Here is an 18669-nt window from a genome sequence, read left to right as displayed (position 1 = left end):
ACAACTCTCTATGAGTAAAAACATGAAATGATGACAGCATTACAGTTCTTGCACAGCAAAGCCAGACCTAGTCTCGTCGTGACTGTCTGCGGTGCAAATTGGAAGATGGAATAGCATGTTAATACCTCCTTGGTATTTCACTGACTTTGATGAAAAAGCCTGTGTACAGGTCTCACTGCACAGTTAGTAAAAATCTCTGGACCGTGAGTTCCTGCATGTATGTAGAGCCCAGCAGTAAAAGTCAATAAACAATGAACCTCGTAATTGGGAATCTAGCATCACTTACCAACAAACATAAAGCAAATGGAAACAAAAGGCAGCAAACAGAGCTGAATTGTTCCTTCTCTCTGCAAATGTATGGTTCATTAGGCATACTGTACAAATTAGATTTACATGTGCAAATGCAAAAACCATAAATATTTCTTTGCTTTTACTTTCAATATAAATGAATATTCCTTCTGTGGATTAGTACTTCCCTCATGAAATTAAACTCTGGTCATACTGCAAAAGACTTCTAAAAAATATTTGAGCTGTTTTACCATGTATAATGGCTGCTGTCAATCTTCAGATTTAGCTGTTACCATGCTGTTCAAAGATGAGCAGAAACTGCTGGTTACAAAATACATGCATAGCATTACATAGAATAGAGTGGAAACAGCTGATTTTTCTCGTACTTCTGGGTGTGTTGTTGTGGTTCAGGTAGGTGATGTCAGTATATTCAGACAGGATTCATTCAATAAAAAATCAATTATTTTTCAGAATATATGTGCAACTTCCTTTATAGTGTATGTTAGTTATTTCTTCCTAGACTCACTTTGCAGAGATTACTTCTACTACAGCTCAAGCTAGAACACTTCTGGTTTGGATTTTTTGTTACTGGGTGTTTTTAATGCAAATCTGTTTGTTACAAAACCTTTTCTTTAAGAATAAAAACATTTTGACCAGTTCTGCTGTTGATTTTTGTCCACATTTGACTTTGGCATGCTTTTATTGAGACATTTGTACCTTTACTCTTGTATTTCCCACAGTTTGGTCCACAGTCTTCCTTCATTTATTTCACTAAGAAAGAAGGTATAAAGACAGATCCCACAAGTGCAACTGCTAAAATGTTATTGCTGTATCAGAGCAACACTTTGCATTCTGCATGTTCTTTTGCTAATAATGATATTCTGTTCTCCAGATTTCCCTTCATTCATAGTATGTCATATATCACCTTGCTCCTTGCTTTGGTTCCATTTATCTACTTTAAATGGCACAATAATGACCAAGTCATCTTTGCTTGGGAGGAGCCATGAAGTCTTTGGTGTCTGAAAAAGTTTTCAAGTTCTTAATTGCAGATATCCTCATTCTTTACTTTCCCCTACTACTAATGTGGTGGTAGAGTTACCATAGAAAGAAATTCTATTGCATTCGCAATTATACATGGAAAAGGAGCCTGATGGGAAAGAGACCCTTAAGCACCAATGGAGTGTCTCTTGACCCTGATACTCTTCAAAACTGATTCTTCTAAAGCGCTGGCCACTGTGGCTGAGAGTACAAGAATATGCTCCTCAGTTCTTAAGTTAGAATCAGCTGCAGAGGGGATCATGTAGTCTATGGCATGCAGCCTCGGGGAAGCCAGATGTGTTTGACAGACAAGTGACTGAAAAGTTGCCATTGATAAAACAAGCTGATGAGAAGGAAAGTTGAGACTACTACAAAGTTAGCAGGAGTGTAACTCCTCAGCTAAAAAATGAAAGTGTTATCTCCATTCTGAGGAATGAGCTGTTCAAGTCACACCCACCAGTTAAATCAATGCTATTGACTAGAGCCAGTTGTAATTTGGGACCTGTAAGAACAGTTGGCAGAAAGTATCAGTGATGGATTATTATCCCTTTCCTATCTCTTTTCCGAAGTAGCAGAAATACTCCTGTGTATTTCATTTTGTGGTGACACTTTCTGACCTAATGTGGCATTTTGGCCTTTCAACCATATGTCTGTTTGACCTTATGAACTTTTCAGTTTATAGTATTCCACCATCTGGCTCCAATCCATTTACACAAATCTAAGATTTCTTTTACAGCTTTATCCTCATGTTTCTTGAGGAAAAAAAAGACACCTGTGAATATATGGATTCACACAGAAACAGATGCACACACATGTGTACACACACACACAGAGAAAAATTTAATTGAGGAGGTGTGCTTCACTGTAAGTTCATTCAACACACACTCACTGCCTCCATGAGTAGATCAAGATGCTGATAGTGGTAATCGTTTGACTTTTAGAGATTGCATATCTAAGTTGTTTTGCACATAATTACCTAATGCAGCAAGGGTGCAGAACAGGTGCCTTCTCTCACGTGGCATCTGCTGCCTTATCAGGCTGAAGCTAAGCTACTGAAGCTTAAAGACATTTTGCAGTTCGGTAAAAGTCCAGCAACTCTAAATGTCAAGGGAAAAAGAATTCATTACATTTATTTGTGCAATTGTTTTTCTGTCACACTAACACCGACTTTTGTTGCCGCTGACTTCTCTGATACATGTCTAATTTATGTGCTCCCTATTGCTGTGCATTGTCAGGCTCAGATGTTAATGAATTTACCTCTACACAGCACAGAAACATGATTCCCACTTTGTTAAGAAGAAACTGAGACGCAAGTGATCTACCAAAGGTCATTCAGGGAGAGTAAGGCAGAGCCAGAAATTCAACCCATAGTGCCTGCATTTTCAGGCAGTCTTAATAGTAAGATGAGCCTTCTTTTTTATCAGATCATATATGTTTCTTAAAAGCCAATATTTTCTAGTTTGAATGCCTAAGGTTAGAAATATAAATGCATATTTGTGTGTACTTTCATAAATATCTTGCTGTCAGCTGCTTCTTCAGCTGCTGACTTGCTGCTTCTTTTGAGATTTTTGTTGATGTTTACTCTAAGTTGTAAAATACATTCTTGAAAGTGGGAAAGCCACTTGTAAAAATAGTTTTCCTATGTTTTAATTTGCAATTTAGAGACTGGCACTAATATTAATGTTGTGGAACTCTTTGTTTTCTAGCTTTAAATAGGCAAACCCATACAGATATTGAGAGAAGTATCATTGTTGCCAAAAGCCTATACTATATTAATTCCAGAAAAATTTCTTTCATTTTTCTCACAACTCTCAGCCCTTCACAACCACTGTGAAACTTTTTTATGCACTCTCTGAGATTTTAATTGTGCTATCTGCATCCTTTCAATTTAGTTGAGATTAAAAGGAGTTGGCTGCTTCTTATTACCTTTCTAAGTGAAACATGATTATGCTTCTCTTCAGGAAGGCTGCCTACCCTTAAATCAAGACATTTTCTTTTTTTTAAAGTGTTCCCATCTCTAAAAAATGGTTCCTAATGCTTTACTAAAAAAGAAATTAGACTAACTGTTCTATAATCTCTAGAATACCCATAAGATTTTGTCTTAATTATGACATTAAACTGGCGTATTTTCTTCAAGGGTCTTTGTTGAGCTTTTATTTAGTGATCTTTTCTTAAAAGCTACCACTCTGATTTTCACCAGTGAGTAGCTACTATTACCTTTAGAAGTCTTGGCTATGACAGCTTATGCCCTTATTCCTGGGCTCATTTTACTGAAATAAAATGTGTGAGAATCTAAAGTTGTGTTCTTTATGAACAGGAGACCCTGTCACACAAATAAGCTGAAAAGCAAAGGACTGAAATGGGCATGAATACTAGAACAGACTCTCTCCTCTTGTCCTGCTTTGTCCTGCACTTGATAACTACAGAGAAAATCATGCTACTCTTGGCTGTTTGGTGCGATTCACAGCAGCTTTCAGTCAATGGGGCTGTCAAAGAAACCTCTTTCATGTGCACTGTGGGATAAGTTCTGAGGCTTCTTCATGAAAAAGAACAACTTGCTATTCTCCTAGAGCATGTGCGCTTTTATTTTGGCCTAGAAATTTCAACCCAGTGCAAGCAATTTTGACCCAGCCATGATTTAAGGGCCCCATCCTTTGGGTTGAGGTTGCTGGATATGCAGCACATCAAGTGAAATTGTTGTTCCTAAGCCACTTAAACAGCCAGATGTTTGGAAATCCTAGCTTTGTCAGCATAACTGCTGTGCGCAACGGAGATAGCTCATATGCTAAAGTCATTTGCAAAAGAGCAGAAATATAGTAACCCCCAGACAGCTATGAAAACTACCTTGCATCCTGATAACTTATCCTGCAGATGACACAAAAGGGACTTGTGCACTATTGAATAACAAATTTGGAAGGAGGGATGGTGATACTGAAGGAGACATAATGTAAATGGTCTTGACACTGATGGAGCAGTTCTGCATGGAAACTGATCTCAGTCTTCCTTTTTTGTCAGGTTCGATAAACCAATGAAGTATTTTCGGTCAAAATGACAATAAAATACAATCATTGAGTAACAGTACCTGACTTCCTGATTATTTATTCTCCCACCAGTTTTTATAGTATCTAGAAAGGGCTGGGGAAAGAATTCTATGCTCATCAATGTTGCTAAAATATTAAAGAGCCATTGAACATTATGTGTTTAAAAATGTAATTAATTACTAAATAATAGTGTATGTAAAGTATCATATTAAAAAGATGCACCACTGAAGTTATGTTCAATATTTTGAGCTTTCCAGCAGAAATGCTCTTGGACTAAACCATCAGCTGTGATGCTGCTTTGTCTTCTTATAATGTTGGGACAGATTTTTAAGGAGACATCCATCCTTTTATCTAGGTAGATTTGATGGCTGGGAGCTTATACACAGCAGTACCCCATCACAGCTACTATTACTAGGATTTATGTTGCTAACTGAAATTCTAACTTTTAAAGCATTCAAGTTTGCATGACAAGGAATGATCTGAAGCTCAGTGGAAGGTAATGGGTCAAACAAGTTTCTCTCTATCCTAGACCATTACAGTGCATTTCTGCAGTGGGGTTTGAGGATAAGATCATAGTTTGTAGTCTTATTTGTTTTTATATTTTGGTTTATGGGTTATGCTGTCTTGCTCCTTAGCTTGTTCTGTTGCTTATGAGTTTTCATCTTAGTTATGACTCAGGCCTTTGAATAGAAAACTGCCATTTCTGAGCAAGAAGCTGAGTGGCCTCTCCACCAGTTCTGTTGGATAATCCAGCTCTCACACTCTTGTTGTTATTACTATTGCTATTGTTGTTATTATTGTTATTACATCTGTGGTAGTTATTCAAAATTAGGACTACCTGCCTTTGCGACAGCTTGACATGACCTGATTATGAACCCAATTTGGCAGGCACTTTAAGAACAGAGAAGCAACAGGCAGGTGCTGTCCCAAAGAGAGAGATCCATGTTCAGCAATGCCACACTTTTTCAAGACTGAGATTTCAGATTCCACAAGCTGAGGGGATTCAGGCCTAAGTATCCGGCTGGTGGAAGCTGCTTTTTGGTCCCTCTGCTGGAGGTGGGCTGAAGGCAGGAAGGTTTGGAAGATTGCTGGGAGCAGGGGAGGAAGCCCAGCTCTCACAGCTGAACTGGGGCACTCAGCTGAGCGAGTGGATCTGTTTAAAATTTGGCTTATAAAGGGAAAACAGAAAAAATATCTGGTGTTAAACTGAAGACGTCCACTTCAGGTAGGTTATTCTTATTTATAACAAGAATGAATTAGACTTTTGTAGACTCATGTATTCTTAACTGGGAAAGCAGAACAGTTGTGCTGGTGGGCCTCTGCCCTCGTCCATACAAACACAAGGGTGCAGAATTCAGCTGGTTGCATCAGATAGCACAAACGGATGCTCAGGATTATGTAGGGGTTCATGAGCTGCATGGCAAAGGCATATACCTGGAGAAAAAGCTGTCAGAAAATACAAGCTCTAATGTGTGTCTTCAGTTTATTCTAGTTCTTATTTTTTGTTTTTTATTTAATTTTCAAATGTTTTCCATACATCAGGGAATCTATGTACGGGTTTATTTATCAAGTTATTTTCTCTGTCATTTCCTTTCTCCAATATACCTGTTAAAGCCTTCTTGATTCATCTTAAATACTTTGGCATTAAGTGGTTTTGCTTATTTCCATCTCTTATATTGTGCCCTCACATATGGCAACTAATTTGTTGTATCCTCTTTTCCTATGTTCGATGTAATTTTTTTCATACTTACAGCCACAGATTTTTATTCTGATTTCTTGTCAAATTACATCTGTGCTTGCTTCTATGTATTCTTTCTTTCCATAGCAAAAACTAGTGCCTTTTGTCTGTCACTTCTATTTTCTCCAAGTTTTTTTGTGTAGCTTTTATTCTGAGATACAGAAGCTGTTTATCCTTCCAAGATGCAAGCTGCAGGGTTATGGCAAGGATTCATTTGAACAATTCAAGTTGGCTAGCTCAGTGCATAAGATTTCTCATCCACAACTTTTATAAAACTCCCTTGCATCCTGCAGCCTAATGCAGTTCCCTGACTTGGAGAAATAACATAATGCCTGAAAGCCATGCACGAACTGTCCCTGAGTAAAATTCGTGTGGGTCAGGAGTCGCAGCTTGGCCCTGCTCGTTTCAGAGTAGCTCAAAATGTATGCAGACATCTCTCTTCTTTTGAAACACTGAGTGGTCGACTAGAATTAACTCCTTTTTAAGTGGTTAATTTCTCCTATGTTTTTGTTAGGAGAGTAATAACCTTTTTCAGTCATGCTTATAGTGCCTTTGGCTTCACATCCAAAGATGCTCTTTCTGCACCCCCCCTGGAAATTTGGTGAGTCATTGGGCAAGAAATCCAGCAAAAGGGCAAGATTTCTCTCATGTGAGAAGACTGAGCAATTACACATCTACTCCTTTACAGAAAAACATAAACCCAGCTCACAAAAGTCATGGAGTCCCTTCCCTCATGCAAAACCACAACAATATATGTGAATAAACAAACATAGTCTTACCAAGAGATCTTTTTAAACAACCGTAGGGAGAGATTGAGAGCAGACTCATGCCAGGTGTGTCTGTCTCCCGGGTGGAAAGAGCTCAGAAATGGTGGGGGTGAACTCTGGAGACTAGAAAATAGCAGGTTTATATGGAAGACTTAGGATAAGGCTTGCTCTGCATCTACATATACAGAAAGGTTAAATAGCAATGGAGAGACTTGCCTTTTATCCCTAGGGAGAAGATGAGAGCAGCCCCTGCCAGGGAGCAATCCTCTTTACTGAGTGATGGACCAGGGCGCACACACCTGAATTAACAAACAAACCCACTTTGCCCCTTCCGTCCCACCACTGCAGATTCGGGTTCCCTCAGCCCAACCTTGGGAGCTGCACTGAGGCTGCTCGTGAGATGTACATGGCTCAGGAGCTTCCCTACTTTCATCCCTTTGCTACAAGTCAGCACCATCCACAACCACCTTCATGGGAGACATTGGATTAATCATTATTCTGGATTTGTATTTTCTTTTGGTAGAGATTATGGGGAGCCTAGTGGTACAGGCATCAGAGTGGGAAGGTGGAAGGGTAGGTAAGGCAGAGGAGGAGGAGGAGAACGGGTGAATACCTCTTCCCAGGGGTGCTGTGTCTGTCCCCAGAGAGGTTTCTGTCAATTACCTGACCATACTCAGGGCATGGCAGTGTAACACCAATGGAGATTTCACACTCTAGATGCAAGCAGAAAATATGCTGGGATACACTGGCTGGATATGCTAGGACCAAAAATCAGTACAGACAAGGCATATTTACTACGCAGCCCTGGCCTGTCTTTGAGGATACGTTATTTTGAACAATGCCTCCAGCAGCTGTGATGCTCCCCTCTTTTTCTCACCTGAAACTTCCCTCTTTTCTCTGCAGGATTATAAAGTTGGGTTTAACAGACCTGTCTCCACTGATTTTACTAGAGATGTGGCAGACAGGGTCGCTTAAAGACAGTAGTACTTCATTCCTGTGGGCTCTGGTTCTATCTTGGATTTGACTATTTTTGTGGGAGAAAATGAGCTTCATCTGGAATTAATTGAATATAAAGTGCCACTACACCTTCAGCTTCATTACACAAAAAGCTCTGCAAGTCAAAAGGACATCAGATCTGCTGAAATGTAACTAATAAAGAGCTATAAAAGAAATGAAATGAGGTCACCAGTGTTACTCAAACGAACTCTAATGCTGGTTTCATAATACGTTACTAGGTTTGAAGATTGCTTGGTGGCTAGTAGAGCAGTTCTACACAAACTAGTCAGAGTATTTAGATTTCCCCACACCCCGTGAACACCTATAATGTCAGCCCTGTAATTCACTATTCAGAGATGAAATATTGTGGAGTACTTGGTCTCATCTCTCTTCTGGAAACAGTGATAGTGTTAGTTTCATTATGCAGGCTGCTACTATGTTCATAAGCTTAGATGGCTTTAAATTGGCTGCTGACCTGCAGACCTAGAGCCTGGTTTTGCACAGGAGATTTTCTAGTTCAAGGGTGTCACACCAAGACATTTGGGGTAACTGGGGATCATTTTTGTAACGTCTAAGCTTTTTAACTGCCTTGCAGAATTTGTAATCCAGAAGTAGGTACTAGGTAACCCTTACCATGAGTGAGGACAGTGTCTTCTAATGATTCAGCAACCAATATAATCTGTATTGGAAATATCAGTATAGCCTCTCACCTCTCCAAGACTTCATGGTATCCATCAATTAGGCTTTCTGAGGAGGTTGTAGAAGATCAGCTGGTGCTAAACAAGCCCAGCAAATAGACATAGCACACAACCTTGCTTTGCCAGCAGTTCTGGTTTGTACTTGCCCCCAAAAATGGCAACTTTACATTACAGAGTTTCCTCAGCTTGGTGGAATTTGAATGCTGTTCTCACATATTCAAAGAATATCCTTGACATGGTGCAAATAGAAGCACCCTTTGGATGTAGCTCAGTGCACTTTTTGGGTTGAACAAGAAAGCTGGCAGGAAGTGTCTTGTAGGTGAACACTTAGCAACAACCAGGAAGAGAAGGTCCCTACAATTGTAGCGTACTGCTGTGATTGTTTCTACTCTTTTATGCAATGTAAAAATGCATTGCTACTACTTTTATTTATCAAGTAACTTAGCATTTGTGTCATTGCTATTCTAATCCATTAAAATTGAGTAAAAATAGAAATATGGTGTGTTTAGGTAGCTGCAAGGCTTGATAAGATGTCTGAGTAGCTGTATTCTGGATTTATTTTAGTAGCTAAGTGTCAAAAGTGGAAGTGAACATGACAGCTGTGAAACACTCAATGTTAGTTTGCAACATTTTAAAATAAAGCCTGTGTGGCTTTACCAAAGAAAATTTTATTGGATCTTAAATGTAAAAGAACTTGTATGAGTAGCTGTACTTGTTACCCTTTTGTTATCAGTGGATAGAATGGCAGGTCACTGTACCAGGGCTGACCACGTGCATGCAGGTGGCAATTTTAGACTCCAGGGTGGAAACATAGTCAGACTTTTTCCCTAATCAGCACAGAATGCAAGTTTCTCTTCCAGTTAATTCTGCGGGCCTTCAGAGCAAATTGATTTAAATGAGCCTGAAGGTGTAGCAGTAACTGCCCATTGTATAGGATATGGATTTGTAATTACTACTGATGGTAGCGATAATTACACGTGGCTACCTCTCAGAAGATTGGTTTTACCATTCACTTTAAAAAAACCCAAACAAACTATTATTTCTTTTATCTCCTTGATGCAGGCTTGCCCTTTCAATGCATAGCAAACCTGGCATTTTTCCTTTTTTGAGACAAATGATGGTTTCACTTCACCAACCCTATAAGTCCAGGCTGCCTCTTTGCAAGGTTCAGTGATACACCACAGCCATCCAAAGTAAAAAGGCTTTTTTATGTTCCTGAAGCTGTATTACTAGCGGAGTTACACTGAGGAGCTTGTAACAGCTGGAGCAATTTTCTGAAGATGAAGTTAGTAATAGTGCTGCTGCTAGTCCCACCTCTTATGAAATGCCTATCACTTTTTTCATATAGTAGGGAATTTTAAATGAGTTCTTCTGTCTCCATGGGTTTGGAATAGAAAGGATGCCTTCACAGTTCAACGAAGTGGAAAGTCTTTTATCACTAGAAAATCAGCCAAGGAATTGGATGGCAAAGGCCTCATACATTACAAAACAGTAGTTTGCAATTAAGGCCAGGAGTGAGATGTGCATGAGTCTGTCATATTTCTTTTTGTTTATTTTCTCAGCCTGAGGCATAACATGAGGTGGTTTGAAGTGGCATTGTTTCTTTGTCATGTCATATGATTTGCTGTGTGTTATGTGTACAGTATATGTACTGTATCAAAGGAATGCAATTTGTTAAAGAGAGAGACATTTCATATTTTTCCTGAATCCTGAGTCCTGAATCAGGACATTTTCATGGAAGCATCAACCTTCTAAAGTTGCGACCACTGCTGCTGGAGGGAGATTATTTTGAAAGGTGTTAGAGGGAAGCAGCTAAATACAAGGACATCAGCAGAATGAGATTGGGTGTGCCACAATCTTTCTTTGCAGTCACAGGGACGAAGACTGTGATAGCCTCTGCTGATGTTTCTTTTTCTGTCTTACAAGACATACATTTCAGGAAGAGCTGTGAATCACTGTGCACCATGATAGGGAACTTTGTAACTGATATAAAGCTGAATGGAGTGAAAGCTGAGCTGAAAGTAAGCTAGATATGAACTAAAAAGAGGTAGCCTGGTCAACATCAGCTCCTAAAGTCATGCTGCTGCCAGTTTTAAGGGGGATCTCAGAACAGCAGGTAAACTTATTTACCATATGCTAAGCACGGTGCAGCAGATGGACGATGGCGTTCTAGTCTTTTCTGTGCTTTCCATGCACTTGTCAGTTCAAGCCCTGGGAAAAAGGCTGGTATCCAGATTGATAACGCGCGGGTGTTCTCTAAGGGCTTGACTCTTTCGTCAGCGAACTATTGCAGAAAGAATTAAAAATGCTTTCTCTATAAATATAAATGCAGTTAGTGATAGCTCTTAGTTCTGAAGATGGGCTTGTGTCTGTCTCAGAGTTGTCAGAAGGTAAATTAGGCTTGAAAGAACAGATTAGGCAGAGCTCATCGTGTAAACAAAGGAAAAAATCTACTCATAGGTAGGTAGCAATGATGATTACCTTGGGCACATCACTATTTCAGTAACGTGTGTGAACCTTCAGTAACAAAATGAAGTCCTCATGACAATCTGAGACTCACTAGTTCTATGTTGCCAAGCTTTCTGAATGATCTTTTTTTTCCTCTGTGAAGTAAATCTCACATGATAGACTCTGACCACTGACACTGAAGTAGAAGACTAACAGCACTGTGACCCACTCGGTCTCCTTGGAGCTGACAGGTATAATAACAAAAAATATCTGAGATCACTATTAAAAATATCTTTAAAGCATTTACCTGCAGTCCCTTTGTCTGCAAACAAGCTCTTTAAAAAGTAAAATTTACCATAATTTAGTCTGTTTCTGCAGTCTTTTACAAATCTGAGGACCAAGTATGCACAGGCATGTCCATAAATTTACAGTACTGTGGCAAGTTTTCTTTTGAGAAATTAATAAAACAAGCCATAGCATAACAAGCCATAGCATTTCAAAGTGAGTTGGGAAAGAAAATAAAACTTCTACTACCATATCAGTATAATAATTATCAAATTTTAAAGGTACCACCCAAATTTCTCTGATCCATTTTATACATCTATTCTTGCAAACTGATAACATAGGAGGGTTTAGAGTGCAGCTCTGGAAGAGCTTGTCAGTGAGTTCAAGGGGTTTCTGGGTAAGTACACGGAAGAGGAAGGCGCTCAGTGCTGCTACATCTGAAGATTGCACTGTCCCACTGGAGACATCCAATGACCACAAACCATTGGAGCCTGGAAATGTCTTCATGCTTTCCTTGTCTTTATGTCCTTTCTGGTACTTCAGCTATTGGCTGCTTCTGATGATAGATCCTGGTTTGAAAAGAGCTTTGCTCTGACCCAGTACAGTTTTAGTGGCATTATTCACCTCTTTAGGTCAGGTTAGTCTTCTGCTTGTGTAGTGAACTAAAGCATCTCCATGTGGAAGGAGCGTAAGGGTCAGTGCAAAGGAGAGGGAAAGAGCACATTGTGTGGGCAGGGAGGTTGGGACCTTGGCAAGCATCATCTGGGTTAACTTAAACTGTGTTAGGGTTGTAGGCTCCTTCTACAAACCTGGTTTGTTTTTTTACACAGAAAATTACTAGCATTTCATCCCATTTTAAATGAAAGCAGAGAAATCTTCAGCTTCTGACCTCTTCTTCATCAAGAAGGGTCATTCATGAACTTTCTAATTACTGCAGACTTCTCAGTCACTGTACCAGCAGCAGTGATTTGTTAGCCTGTCATTAACAAATGATGCTTCTGCATGATCCTTGCTCCAACATTAGCTGCCTTAAGAGAAGTTGGGCCTTGAACTTTTTCAAATGGGTATTAAAAATTCTTTCCAGTGATGGCTCTGTCTTTGGCCTTCTTCAAGGTTGCAGATAATTCATTTAGTGATATGCTATTGCTGGAACAGTTTCTAGCACTGCTGAAACTTCAGCGAGATCTATGAGTTAAACTGCAAGCAAACACCTTTTGCTAGAGCACTCAACCATACCTCGTGGCAGATAAGTCAGTTGCATGTATGAAATTGTGTCTGCAAAATAAGTGGATGCAATGACTTCAGCGTGGGATTTAGGTACCCCAGTTTAACAATAAGTTTATGCCATCAAACTGAAAATGCCTGGAAACAGAATTGTGGAATTCAGAAAAGCCTAAAACTCATGAAATTTCTGAGCTTACCACCTTGGAGAGGTGCATGAGCATTTAAATAGTAAAGTCTCATTTGTTACAAAATCATCATCTGAAAGGTTCACACAAGCCAGCTCCCAGTAATTTTATATAAATTATACAAATGTATATATAATTTTGTATAATTTTTTTAAATTTATATATTCTCCAAAACTTTGTTGTGTTCATGGGTTGATTGAACTTTTGCTTTTGTTTTCTTCAAATTATGATCTACACTTTGGTCTTACATATAACTCTAAACAAAATGGAGAAGCAATATAAGTTAAATCTTTACCACATGTATTCAGACATGAATATTTTGCATTCACTCAGCAGCCCACACACTCTGGATATATCCCTAGGGCATGTGTCCTGTATAAGTAGCTGCTAATATAAATTTGAACTGCAGAGAATTTAAATAAGAAAAGCTTCACTAAATTTTCTTTTCTGGAAATTTACCGGCTACGGACCTTGCATTACTATATCCTCTGTCACTCATTATCACTGCTGAGGTCATCCAGGATGTGAAAAAGGAAGATTTGTCCAAGCTACTTCCTCACCTTCTCCAATCAGAGGGTGTCAGTAAGTTGCACAGGCTCCCGATATGAGTTAGGTCAGCTAGCCGGGGAGTAAACATGTGCACAGTAGCACTTCCACATCTTGGGTCTGAACAGTGATTGGAGTGGTTTGTGACACTGGGCTTGGACCTTCTCTGAGGTCTGTGCAACACTGAACTGATGGGTGATACTTAAGAATAACATTAATGCTAGGGGGAGCTCTTCACAGTTGAGGTTGGAAGAGGGGTCCAACCCCCTGACTGATCAGGGACACCTAAAGCCGATTGCCCAGGACTGTATCCAGACAGCTTTTGAATATTTCCAATGATGGAGACTCCACAGCCTCTCTGGGCAACCAGTGCCAATGCCTAGTCAGCCTCACAGTAAAAAAATTTGTCCTGATGTTTAGATGGTGTCCCCTGTGTTTCTCCTTGTGCCCCTCGCCTCTTAAAAATCTTGGACTAGTATATTAAAGTAAGTGACTAAAAATGTTGTCTCTCTTGTGTTCCTAGACATCATGACAAAAAAAAATCCATTACAACAGGGCAAATACATTTTCATCATGCTTATTCTCCTTTTCTTAAAAAAAGGCAGTATAGTGTGTTAATACTAAATGAATCACTGATCTCCAAATGTCCTTTATCTGCCTATATACTGATTTCTGAAAATACAATTTCAAATTCATCTCTGATATTCTTTTTTATGCTGCAGATTGTTTTTCTATATAGTTTAAATAGCAGCTGGGATAATCTGATAAAAATGCGCAGAAATATTAGCAGTTTTAATCCAAACATTTATCAGAGCTCTGAAGCCTGCAATTTTACGGTACAGAAAATATGAAAGATGCAATGTCTTAAAAGAACTTCAATGCCATAAGTTAACAGCTGCAACTTCATATAGCTGTGCATCACTCTGCAATCAGAAACTCAAGCTATGAGCGCTCTTCCCAGTCTGAACACTCATGATCAATTTGAATAGAAATGATTCACTCGGGATTTGGGAAGCAAAGCAAAGAGGCTGAAATGAATTATTCACAAATTGCTCCTGAAGAGGTAAATACCATAAGGTCAGAACTTCTCAAACCAGCTATGAATACTGCAGCAAAATCCCCATTAACCTAGGATTGTGCTTTGAGTGACGTGTTGGATCCATGTATAATAACCGCTTTTGAAATTTTTTCTTCACTAGGTAATGTCAAAAAGACTTGAGGGCGTTGCACTGAAGGCTCAGTGAAAGTGAATCAGTCTCCTGCTCTTTCAGGCTTCCTAATACGTTGCAGTGCCTCCTCTGCTATTCCTGGCTATTCCTCTGTGCTTTTTTGAACTAGATTTTTCTAAGATATTGCCTAAATTTATCCATGTGTCTGCAAAATTGCAAATGATAAGCTGGAATCAAGACAGCTGACTTTAACAGGAAAGTGCATAGTCGTGCCTACTAGATCACAGTGTCTGTGATTTTTCTGATCAATGCAGAAAGATATTAATTTCAAAGGCGTATTTCATGCTTAGAGTTAGCTTTGGCCTAATTCGTCCCTTTCATTGAAAATACGTCTCAGCCTTCAGTCGTAGTTTGTAGCCAGGACTATATGAAACCAGTAAGTATCACCCAAAGCTGTCTGGAATCGGTCTGCCAACCTGAAGATCCTGAAAATGTTAAATTGGATAAAATCTCTTTGTTGAACACTATTAGGTGAGTTAAATGTCTCAGCCTTTATGTCTGGACATGGGCAAGATAAATGGCTCTCATGCAGGAAAACAGTGAGTAGTATTGTAGCTTTGGCGGAAAATTTCACATATGCTCTACCATGTTGTGTTGGCAAGGCTCCCAAGCAGCATGAAGAAAGGGCACATTGCTCACAGTGCTAGCACATATGATTAAAGATACAGCAAGACAAGTAGCAATCTCTCACAAGAGTTTTAAAAATCACTTATTTAGAAAACCAATGCTTCCAAATCGCTAAGCAAGATAAAGAGCCCACAGGGAAAACGTGATCTTCTTATAATCTGAACTACCAGCTACTCTGCTACCATAGCTCAGAATATTCAGATATTCTGGATAAGTTCCGAAATCTGTGTCCCCATCAATCTTTAGATGTTGATTTTAAAGTGGGCAGGCAGTTTGTTGGTTTCTTTTTCTTTCTTTCTTTTTTTCTTATTTTAAAAGACATTTTTCAGTGGCTTTTATTCTTTTGTTAATGAATCTTTAAGAGCCATGCAAAGTATAAAGCATAAAAATACTCATTTCCTGAGCTAATTTCTTGTCACTTACTGAATGGAAGCATGAGCTGTATGTTTATACCAGTAATAACAACACTATGGTTGGTTGTTTGGAGCAGGTGCGTATGTTACTAGATAAAACCAACTGTTTCCTTCTGAAACATCACCAGTTTTCAGTGATGAAACCTCTGTAACTTTGCTTCTAATCTTGTTTGTCTGTCTGTCCTTTTGGTTTTAATGGCAGCTCTGATTTTTTGATATACCTGGTTACAGTAAGATTTTACAGTCATTCTTTTGCCTCACGGGCTACTGCAACTGAATTAATTATAGCAAAGCACTGCAACAGAACAGCAATAATGTTCTTTGAGGTGTGCATTACACCAGATTCCCAGATGGATGAGTTTTTTAATAAACTCAGCTTCACTGCATCTATCAGTTTTCTCAACTGTCTAGAAACCAAGTTTACATGTGCAGCTCTCTCTCACGCACATGCACATGATCTGTCTGGGCTAAGGGACCACAGTGATGTATATCAAGCAAAGGTGAAAAGCCATTGCACATATAGGTAATTTTAATCCATTCCATTTTTAAATACCACAATAAATTTAATTTTCACAATAAATTAAATAGCCATATTCAGTTTACAAAATAGAATTACTTAGTGTGAAACCAGTATTTACAAACAATGTACATTATGTACACAATGTTTAGCTTTGTTGACACACAAGCATAGAAGAAAAAATTACTTGAGCTTTTTTTGACACATGATTGACATGCTACAAGTGACACTATGGCCCATACAATAAAACAATAGTGCAAACTCACCACAGGAACTCTGAAACTATGTAGTTTGTATGAGATAAGATATTTATTTCCAATAATAAGAAAATAGTACTGTCCACTCTCATTGTAAAAATTCAGCACTGTGTTTAAAGTGTCAGTATTCCTTTAGCGAGATACATACCAAATATAGCCTGAAGATTATGATTTCTCACAGCTTCACAGACTTTTGACATGAATTTTTGTGGCATAGACTAACGTTCTGCTTAGGTCAATACGTATGTCACATAAACACTTCACTTAAGCGAGAGGAACACTGACCCTTTTAACGGTGTCTGACTTTATGTCCCTAAATACCTCCTTTCTCTTTATTATTATATCTTAAAAGATGCAACTATGCTGACAGTAAATTTATGTTAGTTACTACTCTGTAGAAAAAATTGATCCCACTGTATATTTGGTCACACACTGCATATATACACGTATGCATGAAAAAAGTTACTTCGATAGCTGTGTCTATGAAAAGTGCATATATTAGCAGAGACATTTATTGCATGTCTCAGGTGCAACAGAAAGTGTGGTATGAAGCTTAATTTAGGGCCAGTTAAATGTCCTCCCAGTAATCTGGTAAAATTTTTGATTAAAAGGATGAAAGAACTTGCGCAATTTGGTAATGACAGAGGTATCCACCTCTGGATGGATGCGTCCCTTGCTACCCGCCAGGCACTTGTTAAAGACAATGTTAAATCGCAAGCAGTAAAACCCTCTGGTGACATTGAAGTATAAATTGTACTGACTTATCCTCGGAGGAAGATTTAGGAACTTCTCAACCAACTGGAGTTCTGGCAGTGGTTCTGTGATGAGCCGGTCTCCATCCACGATATGAAACTGCTCGATTGGGAAGTATTTTAACCATCTCTCCAGATGTTTTGTGTAGATGCTGGTTCTCACTGCTTTATACTTAGTGTTCACTTCGCAGGTATTAGGATCAATAGCCAGCTTCTCAAATTTATAGTAAGTTTTGTTCTTTCTTTCCTTACCTTCCAGCACCTGAGTGTAATCAGAAATAGCTCTTGTGGTAGGTTCCCTGACAATGATCAATAATTTGATAGATGAGTTCATTTTGTAAATCCTTTCAGGTACTTCCTCGGTGATAAAATATGCAGGGCTTTTCTCAATTGTTATTTGATGAGGGTAAGAAAAAGGCATTTTTTTCCGGTACCACTCAATCCCCTTGGCATAGTTCTCATCATTGTCAAAGAAGTGAATCTCTTGAGAAGCTTTGACCACTGCAGGGTGAAGGTTCAGCATCTCCAGCAGTGCTCGGGTGCCTCCTTTCCGCACCCCAATGATAATGGCCTTGGGAAGCTGCTGAACCAGATTGTGCAGTCCTATCTGTTCCTTGGTAGCATTGCCCTTTCGGAACTCGTGGAGCAGCCCTCGCTTGAACTGCAGAGCTCTCAGCGGGATTTCGTCCTGGCTGCGGGGTCCAAAGCGACCATCGATGGGGCAGAGGGGCTGCAGCCTACAAGCAAAAGAAGAGGTATTTGTAAAAAGAGGGTATCTCTTAAGGCAAGTTTTCTGTAGAAGGTAGTTACGCTCATGGAAACTTTTTGCAATGCGATGTGATGTGATGTGTGCAGCTTTCAAATTTTATTTTATTCAGCCAGTGTTTAAATTGTTTGTAAATAGTTTGATTATTTTTTCTAGTATTTTGGTGTGATTTGGCTGAGTAATTCGTAACTCCACCATTCTGCTCTTTTCAAGCACAGGCATTATGTTTACTGTTCTTGGCACTTCTTGAACCTTGCCTCAGCTGCCACGTTGCTATTACTTTGTGATTGCTTTGGCACTTTTTAAAACATTCTAAGATCAATTTTATTTGGCCATTTTGATCTGAAAATCTAGTTCATTTAAGTCATCTCATTCCAACAATTATCCTATTCATAGAATCATAGAATCATAGAATGGTAAGGGTTGGAAGGGACCTTAAAGATGATCTGGTTCCAACCCCCCTGCCACTAGACCAGGTCGCTCAGAGCTCCATCCAACCTGGCCTTGAACACTTCCAGGGAGGGGGCATCCACAGCTTCTCTGGGCAACCTGTTCCAGTGTTTCACCACCCTCATGGTGAAGAATTTCTTCCTCATATCTAATCTAAATCTGCCCTCTTTTAGTTCACAGCCATTCCCCATTGTCCTGTCACTACACACCCTTGTGAAAAGTCCCTCTCCATCCTTCCTGTAGGCCCCCTTCAGGTACTGGCAGGCTGCTATAAGGTCATCCCGGAGCCTTCTCTTCTCCAAGCTGAAACAGCCCCAACTCCCTCAGACTGTCCTCGCAGGAGAGGTGCTCCAGCCCTCTGATCATCTTTGTGGCCCTCCTCTGCACGTGCTCCAATACATCCA

At 39.4% G+C, this 18669-nt stretch overlaps 1 protein-coding gene and 1 long non-coding RNA gene across 8 annotated transcripts in view; one reads left to right on the top strand and one right to left on the bottom strand.

The window, feature by feature from the left end:
- The window catches only part of LOC142360578 (uncharacterized), a 68954-nt gene that overhangs the window by 35806 nt on the left and 14479 nt on the right, over nucleotides 1-18669 (top strand). The window lies entirely within an intron of this gene.
- The window catches only part of HS3ST5 (heparan sulfate-glucosamine 3-sulfotransferase 5), a 213899-nt gene continuing 211285 nt past the window's right edge, over nucleotides 16056-18669 (bottom strand). For all 6 annotated transcript variants that reach the window (XM_075414187.1, XM_075414188.1, XM_075414185.1 and 3 more), the window contains one exon: nucleotides 16056-17786. In XM_075414187.1, the coding sequence (XP_075270302.1) occupies nucleotides 16856-17786 (931 nt within the window). In that variant the 3' untranslated portion in view covers nucleotides 16056-16855. The remainder of the gene's footprint in view (nucleotides 17787-18669) is intronic.

This window comes from Opisthocomus hoazin, chromosome 2 (assembly GCF_030867145.1).
Source record: "Opisthocomus hoazin isolate bOpiHoa1 chromosome 2, bOpiHoa1.hap1, whole genome shotgun sequence".
In the NCBI taxonomy this organism is placed as follows: domain Eukaryota; kingdom Metazoa; phylum Chordata; class Aves; order Opisthocomiformes; family Opisthocomidae; genus Opisthocomus; species Opisthocomus hoazin.
Note: the sequence above shows the minus strand (reverse complement) of the source record. Positions and strands in the feature narration are given on the sequence as shown.